At 40.7% G+C, this 9000-nt stretch overlaps 1 protein-coding gene across 4 annotated transcripts in view; it reads left to right on the plus strand.

Annotated features, from left to right (window-relative positions):
- Nucleotides 1-8800, plus strand: part of znf1035 (zinc finger protein 1035) — a 29814-nt gene extending 21014 nt beyond the window's left edge. For 3 of the 4 annotated variants that reach the window (XM_057833692.1, XM_057833690.1, XM_057833691.1), the window contains exon 4: nucleotides 18-8800. In XM_057833692.1, coding sequence (XP_057689675.1) covers nucleotides 52-8103 — 8052 coding nt within the window. In that variant the 5' untranslated portion in view covers nucleotides 18-51 and the 3' untranslated portion in view covers nucleotides 8104-8800. Of the gene's footprint in view, nucleotides 1-15 lie in introns of all 4 variants that reach the window. The other variant, XM_057833693.1, reaches the window with a different exon arrangement.
- The last annotated feature ends 200 nt before the right edge of the window (nucleotides 8801-9000 follow it).

Consider the following 9000-nt stretch of genomic DNA (forward strand, 5'->3'; position numbering starts at 1 on the left):
ATGCTTTTTTATTTTAGGGAGAATACACAAATCCCAGAATCATAGAGGATAATGGCTCATGAGTGGGATTCGTATCTTCAAAATATCACACCGCTGTCATCAGAACCCAAGGCTTTGAGGACATCAGAGCCAGGAGGAAGTCTTGCCCAGCATATAGAAACCTTTGTGGGACAGCATGAGTTCTCCAACTCCGCAGGTTCACATGGTGGCCATGCAACTGACTCAACATTTGATACAAACTTTTACTCAACTTCTAGTGTCGGAAACACCACTTCTGATTGTACTTATGAAAGCTTCTATAGAGAATCTTCTTGGAAAGCTAATGAAGAACTGCTAAAGGATACCCCATTGAGATGTGAAGCTACTGATGTTGGAGACGTAGCCACAAATGGATTATCGTCATCTGGACCTTTGCCTTCATCTTATTCAATGGAGTTACAAGGACTTAAGCAAAACTGTGAGTTTTTAGCTTCATCGCTTCTTGAAGACTATTCAGATGTTAGTAGTTGTTCGGACACAGATGTAAATGAAACCAGGCCGCCTTGTAAATTTATGACTACCCCAACTCAGCATTCTAAAATAGATTCTTCGACAAAACAAATTCCATCCGAATGGCTTTTCTCCAACCCTGAAAATGTGACATTTTCAAATGAGATGAATGCAATTTCTCCTGGTTCACTACCATTGATAGATGACGGAAATCTAGCTGAATGTCTACAAGAGGCAAACACAGGTTCAGAAAAAAATGGGAGTTTTAACACTGAACACCGTCAATCCTACTCAGATATTCCTAAAACGGAGAGTGGTAGCATTGAGGATTCTAATTGTGAGGGAGTTCCAGTTCAAAAAGAAATGAGAAATGTTGAACATAGTTTAATGGGAGAATACTATTCAGACATATCAATGAGTGACAATGAAAACCTTACTGGCACAGAGGATGACCCTGATCATATGAAGGATCATGAAACTGCAACACCTGTATGTACAAAATCATCATTTGCAATGATGGAAGCTGAAAACGATGAACTGGAAAGAGGACAAGAGGAAATGAATCAATCACGCTCAGTTGAACAAAAAGTCGATGATAACCCTGATGCCAATGGACAGCAAAAAATAAACATGACAAATCTTGAGGACACTTGCAGAGCTGTCAACCAAAGGGAAGAATTGGGTGAAAAAACGTTCAACGTACCAAAGCAAACAAATATCGACATCTGCAGTCAAGATGAAAGCATGGGAACAGACAACCTGCTGTCAAAAATGAAACTCGAATGTCATGAAAATGAAATGGAGGAGGACAACCCTCAAATCTCTGAGTCCAATTGTAAAAATGCCAATTGTGAACTAGCGGAATGCTCAGATATGGTGGAAACCAACAGGCAGGATACTGGTTCCTCTTCACAGTTATTAAAAGATCAGCCTTCTCAAACTGTGGTTCTGGATAATACCTGTAGTTCTAACCCAATGAGTGATGGTCATTTGGCTGATACCAGTGACACGAAAAGTTTGTGTCTCGATTCAGACTTCTCTGAAAATTCAAAAACTCCAACAACAGACAGTAATTTGGTCAGTGAAGATCTTGAAAGTCAAAAGTCAGATAATGAAAACGCCTCAAACTGGCCACAGCGGCCCTGCTCAAGTGCAGACACAAAAATTTGTGACAAAGAGGAAATTATGGATTTCCAAGAAGGAAAGCAGACATCCTCTCAAGATGCAGACTGTCGTAGTTTAACTATTGATACTTCTATCTTGGATGTGCATGCTGAGAACAAACACAGCATTTCAAAACAGACCAATTTCAGTCATGAATGTTGTTCCAACAAGGATAAAGATTCTATTGGGAACTCTTCTCCATGTCCTGAGAAATCACATTCGGAACAAGAGCAAACCCAGTGCTCTGATGAAAATGTAAAGCTGTTTTCTGAAGTGATGGACACTTCGGAGACAGAAAAGTCCATGCTCATCGACCAATCCGGAGAACCTAACACTGAAATACAATCAGCTGACTCTGAAGAAGACAAATGCATTGTCCAGTCAAACAGCAATATAAACAATCAATCAGAAGAGCAATGTTGTGCCGTTAAATCCTCAATACAAATGAGGAAACGCCTACAGCCTGTTGTGATTATTAAAAAAATGGAGCCTGCATTAAGTAATTTATACCAGTGTGCAGTTTGCCAGCAGGTAACACCCAGTGCTGATCAGCTAATTGAACACTACCACTGTGAGCATTCAGACCAGATGTTTCAATTTTTCGAGGCATCTAATCAATATCTAATAAGTAATGGACTTTCCGATAAGCATGTAAGCAACAAACCCCATGAACCACAACTTGCTTCTACTCACCAAAAAAGAAAACCTCATCATTGCAGCATTTGCAATGTGAACATTTCAAAAATATTTGAATATGTGAAACACATGCGTTCTCATACTGGTAAAACACCTTATCAGTGTGATCAGTGTAACGTCTATTTCGCACAGAGCGGTTGCTTAAAAAGACACAAGGCCATAGCTGGTAGGTGCAGGGCTAAAGGACAAGAAAAACCAGATGTTTCATCACACCATGAAAGTACACCATCAACACCAGAAAAAGCTGCGGTGGACAGGACACTGCTCGAAAATCTGCCTCAATGTTCCGTAAATTTGTTCGACATCTGCACAACTAATATCTGTGTCTATTGTGGCAACCAATACGCAACTCCAAGGCGAGTCAAGAAACATATTTACAACATACACAAAGGGCAGCCTCCAGGTATTTGGCAAGACAAAATCACTATGAGACTAGCTAAAAGAAGAAAAGCGACAGCGTCGAACATACTTGTTGTGAAAACTAAAAATATTGAAAACGAGACAAGACATAAATATAAATGTCCTCTTTGTCCACGACTTTTCATGTACTACTACAACAGAGCTAGACATTTACGTGATTGTGTAAGACTGGCTTGTAGTAATATGAAAAAGTTTGGTGATAGATACAGGTGTCCACTGTGCCGTGCTTTATTTACTCAGTCAGCAAATAGGTACAGACATATTAAGGATACCTGCCTCAAAAGAACCATTAAGCAATTATCAAAAGAAAGGGTAAAATCAGACGAAATGGTCAGACTCAATACCAAGAAAGAGGGACATAAAAAAGTGGCACTGCAAAACAAGCAGAAGGAATCCGAATTAGCGGTCCGTAAAAGTCAACAGTCCTACAACTGTGACGTCTGCCCAGCAGTTTTCCAGCAAGTATCTGGTCTCTACAAACATGTAAAGGAACATGAATCTAAAATCACAGCCAAATTGATCAACTACAAGACTCCAGTTTTGTCCAGCAAGTCAAAGATAACATCTTTAATGATGAAAAAGACTGATGAGACTCAGCAGAAGGCCCTCAGCTGTCGGTTTTGTGATAAACATTACGACACGGAATTGTCATTAAAGATGCATGAAAGGTGTCACAAAGGTGAAAGGCCATACCGCTGTCTTGACTGCGGAAGAGGGTTCAAGAAAAGAGTCAACCTCATGAGCCACAAAGTTGTCCATCAGAGTTTACCGTGCACAATTTGCAAAAAGATTCTTCCAAATGCCAGAAGTCTTGTACAACACATCAAATTGCATCATAAGGGGAAAAAGGTCCCATGCCCTAACTGCGAAAAGAAATTCTTGAATGCTATAGAACTACTGAGTCATATGAAACTACACAAAAGGGAAGGAAAGGCACCTGTGTTAAACGAGAGAACACTGAAGACCTCTTCACAAGAGCGAAGTAAACCAGCGACTGTAACATGTTCCCTTTGCAAAGAGGTATTTGATAATACCCACTTGCTAAGAAAACACAGTCTTGCACACATATCTTCAAGTCAGTGTCCATATTGCGATCAGACTTTCAAAGCCCGTCGGTATTTGCTATCTCACATGTTCAAACATACAGGAGGAAGACCTTATTCCTGTGCTAAATGCGGAAAACGTTTCCGACTCAAAGCAAGTCGGAAAATTCACGAGGAAAGGTGTATGCCAGTGCAAATTCAAGAGGAAAGGTGTATTCCAGCGCAAATTCAAGAGGAAAGGTGTATTCCAGCGCAAATTCAAGTGTGTTCTGACCCAGAAAAGTATCAATGTTCACTTTGTTCCCGAATGTTTGCACAGAAATCACACCTGGCGGTCCATAATAAAGGCCACAGGTTAAATACTTTGCGTCTCTGCGTCAAGTGCGGGATGTACTTCGGCTTGAGTAAATTATATATTCATAAGAGGAAGTGTGGAGGGCGTTCAAAACACAGAAGTACCTCATCTTCAAATGGCGAGGCCTGTCAAACCATTCAAGCGAAAAGCCAAACTAAAAGTCCTTCCCACTCCAGCTTATCAAGGCTGCTTCCATTCAAGTGTCCGAACTGTCCAAGAAGATTCAGATACATATCAATGATGTTAAAACACAGCGTTTCACATACTGGCATACAACCATATCCATGCAAACATTGCGGTGAACGATTTTCATCCAATTCAATGAAATTGCTGCATGAGGAGCGCTGCCATGATGTTTCCAAGGAAGAGGAATCAAACGAGTCTTCAACTGCATTGACAGATATGCCGACTTACATGGAGGAAGCGCAGATATCCCTGGAAAAATCCAATGATGAATACAAATGTAAATTCTGCACAAAGACATTTGTGAAAGCTCGAAGCCTGCGACGTCATATTTTGACACATAATGAAGTGAATCCTTATCGCTGCAAAATCTGTGGCAGCTGCTTTTCAAGGTACGATTATCTTAAAGTGCATCAAGGTCATTGTAAAGGGAAACGAAAGCAGTTGAAAATATGCATTCCCAAAATCAGTTTGGATGATGTTGGTAAGGGCTGGAAAAACAAACTTGACGGTCAACCTATGAAACTGCAAGGAAGAGTTGAGTGTAAAGTTTGTTTCAGGAGCTTCCCAAATCAGTCTTCACTTTCCCGCCATTTCACACTTTTACATGGTGTTAAAAGTTTTAAGTGCCCAAATTGTGATGCTGCGTTTACTCATGAAAGAACTCTGACATACCACTTGAAGATTCGAAAGTGCAGAAAAACATCCCAAAAATCCAATTCTTCTACATCACAAAATGTTAGCGAGACACACAATGAGGAAGAAGTTAGACCCGAGATCCAGCATTCCTCTAACATAAGGCGCAAATATTCTTGCAGTTATTGCTTCCGTGTGTTTGCACAAAGTTCGAAGTTACAGTATCACATCCGACTGCACACGGGAGAAAAACCATTCGTATGCGATTGTGGCCTGCGATTTATCAGGAAGGACTACTTGCACCGTCATAAACGAAAGTGCCACGTCAGACTTTGTAAAGCATGTAATGTAGCGTTCCCCCAACATGAACTTAAGGATCATCAAAAAGCTTGCCCTTTAATGTTGCCCCAGTCAACGAAGCGGGAGGAATCCCCTCAAAGCCCTACAAAAGGTTTTTCTTGCGCATACTGTTCTCTGCGTTTTTCTTTATTTTCGCAGCTTCAGGAACATTTTTTGAATGCACACAAAATGGAAACGATTGACCCACCAGTGTCGACCGCTCCTCTCCAACATCATCTCTCCAAACTGCCAACTGTCAAAATTGATAGGCTTGACAAACAGCCAAGCGAAGGTTCTAATTTAACATGCAAACTCGACACCGAACTTGTGGGTGATGTTTCCGAATCATTCATTTGCCCAGTTTGCGATTTGTCCTTTGAAAATAAAGCTGGACTAAAGGGTCATTCTCGTGTGCATTCAAAAGAGACCCCTTACAAGTGCAAAACATGCGAGAAAGGCTTCTGGAATAAAAATCTTTTTCGCAACCACAACAGGAAATGCAGAAATGGATATTATAAGGCAAAGAATACAGCAAAAATCCCTGTAAACACGCACCTTAATCTGACACTGCCCAACTCTGTTCTCGTGTTCAGAGATGAGTCTGAGATGGACACTGGAGTTTTGCAAAAAACCTTCTCCTGCAAAGAGGATTTGAAGACATCTCCACAAAACCCAGTCAATGATCAGATGCCAAGCAGTATAAACAAAGAAAAAGTAACACAGTACCAATGTTCCGAGTGTGATTTGAGCTTCACTGATGGCTTGATGCTCATCAGTCATCTGGAAGAGCATGGAAGAGAGGAGCAAGCCATTCAACGCTCTACCTGTACAAAGTGCAGGCGTGTTTTTGCCAGTTATGCAGAAATGGAAAAGCACATGAAGTCTCATGGTTTAAGTAAGAAGTTCTCTTGCTCGGTATGTCCCAAAGCATTTTACGAGGCATCCGAATTGGAAACGCACAAATCGTACCATGACTCAAACAGACCATTTGCTTGTGATCTATGTGGTCACAGATTTTGGTCTAGGCGATCTCTTGGCAACCATTACAGTAAAGACCATCCTGAAACTGCGTATTCCTGTCGTTTCTGTGAAAAGACCTACGCCTCCAAGAATTCTCTCAAAAGACATTGCAAAGCATCGCATCCGAAAGAGCTAAAGAACTCTGAGAGCCAACTTGAGCTTGAGCAGAAAAGCATCGTGGCAAGCGAAAGTGATCACGATGAATCTAGTAGTAGTGACGACAGTGACTCTGCCCCTTACTTCCCGTGCCATGTATGTGGAAAGACATTCCCAACATCAGAAAATCTAGAAGATCATCAAAAATGTCATCTCGGGGTCAAACCTCACGAATGCGCAGAATGCGGCAAATGTTTTTTCCAGGCCGCCCAGTTGGAACAGCACAAACGGATGCACATGTCAGAGTTACAGTGTCAGGTCTGCGGAAGGGGGTTCGTGTCCCTCTTTGCTTTGCGGAAACACAAACACACCCATGGCAAGAGTCGTCCATACCGTTGCTCCAAATGTCAGCTCAGTTTTTCTGGAGCCTCCCAGTTAGCAGAACACATGTCCAACCACCGGGAAGACAACTTTCCATGCGATATATGCAGTCAGGTTTTCCCTTCCAAGATTAGCAGAGCTGAACATAGAAAAGAACACACCATGTCAGTTGAGCACCACTCACCTTTGCCTGAAAAGTCTTCTCTTCTCTCTGAAAGTAGCACAAAAACAAACCTGCTCTATAAATGTGGTTTATGTATTGAAAGCTTCAAAGACGCGACAGACTTCTCCGAGCACGGTTGTCAGGCCTCCAGCGATAGGCCTTATTCCTGTCCTGATTGCGATAGACATTTTCTGCACTCATCCCATCTACAAAAGCACAGTGTCAGCCATCACAAATTGAAGACTGAGATTGACTATTCCTGTAACTGTTGTGATACTACTTGTCCCACCCTTGAGCTTTTCATCAACCATCTGAAGACCCATGAAAATGAGCTTCCGGGACCAATAAATCATGCCGAAGGCTACAAATGTCCCATTTGCGGATGTAGTTTTGTAAAGGCCACCGAACTGATTTCCCATTTTTCTGTTCATTCTAGAAATACACTAAATTGCAAAGTGTGCAAAAAGACATTTTCTACCAAAAATGAACTGGAAGAACATGAACAGAGTCATCATTCATCAGTCTCGAAATTGGAACACGGCACTTTCCACCAGCACGCCAGTTCAGATCAATCCGAATCGCAAAGAACGCTTGTAAATGCGGGAAAAGAGACTGCAGAAACAAAGCAGAAGGATGCTGGTGAGGATGAAGAAGTTGATGTCACTGGAGAAGACTTGCACAACTGCAACATTTGCTCAACGCGGTTCCCTTCAAAAAGCGTTCTCTTGGAGCATCAAAACAAAGTGCACTTAAATCAGATATTCAAATGCAAGTACTGCACCAAATCCTTTGCTTACAAGCATACCCTTCAAAAACATGAGGAAATGATGCATACCAAAAAGGCTCAGCCAACACCACCGCAAACCAATCTGCAATGCCCCCAGTGTTTCTGTAACTTCAGCAAACTCCTAGATCTTTCGACACACATGAGAATGCACGCTGAACAACAAGTCGGAAAGTACCGCTGTGAGATGTGCTATAAGTCATTTGCATCCTCTGATCAACTTCAGCGCCATCAAGAAAGCCACGTTGGCCAAATTGTGTATGAATGCACAGAATGCGACAAGGCCTTTGCGTTTCCTCACCTACTCGAGGTGCATCAGAAGACGCATGTTTAGCGAGCCCCCCAAAAAATAAACAACATCTCCACAATGATTCCAATGATTTTCTCATATTGGATTGCACCGCCAAAAACATTGCATTTGTGTCAGTTGCGACTGACCTTGTAAATATAGATTCTAGTTTTGGACTTTGTAACAGATACAAAAACCAAATGTTCTTGATGCCTTTTGTTCATAGTTTGTACATTGATTGCTTTATTTTGAACTGTAAAATTGTACATAACTACCAGAAACTGTTGTGTAAAGAATTACCCGGGTACAAGGATTCAGTATTTCTATGTTTCATTTTCAAGATTTTGGAAGTTGTTTATAATCTCTTGTGTACTATGACCTCATCTTATGGCTCGTCTTTTTAGTTTTTCCCCACCCTTGTCGATACTTCTGAGATTAGTTTGTTCTAAAATGGAGAAAAACTTTAAACATGTTTGGCAAATAGTTTGTCTGTTCAAAATGCAGGAAAACCTTAATTACGTTTGACAAATTTCATAACTATTTGTAAATCTGATCTGAATATGTTCGTCTATTGATTTAATTGGAAAAATTGAAGTTTTTTTTGTTTTTTTAAGAAGAAAAATAAATGTGGGTTTGTCATTAAAATGTGTTGCTTTATTTGACCAAATAATTAACAAGTTATTAATTGTAGTCAACCTGACTGGGCATACCAGGATATGGTGCTAAATCAAGGCCAAAAGTCTGAAAGAAATCTGAAAATCTCATCTTAATCTGAAAAAAAGAAACAATTGGGAAACATTTTTTTTATGTTTTTTTCTTGAATCTTTCAAAAGGGAAAAAAAACATTTTTGCCAGTTACAAAGTTGGTGTTTTCAGGTTTTTTTTTTTTTTTGGTTTCAGTTATCTAATTTTCACCTTCAGATCTTCATTTTTCAGGTTCAT

The sequence above is a fragment of the Corythoichthys intestinalis genome, chromosome 4 (assembly GCF_030265065.1).
Source record: "Corythoichthys intestinalis isolate RoL2023-P3 chromosome 4, ASM3026506v1, whole genome shotgun sequence".
Taxonomy (NCBI): domain Eukaryota; kingdom Metazoa; phylum Chordata; class Actinopteri; order Syngnathiformes; family Syngnathidae; genus Corythoichthys; species Corythoichthys intestinalis.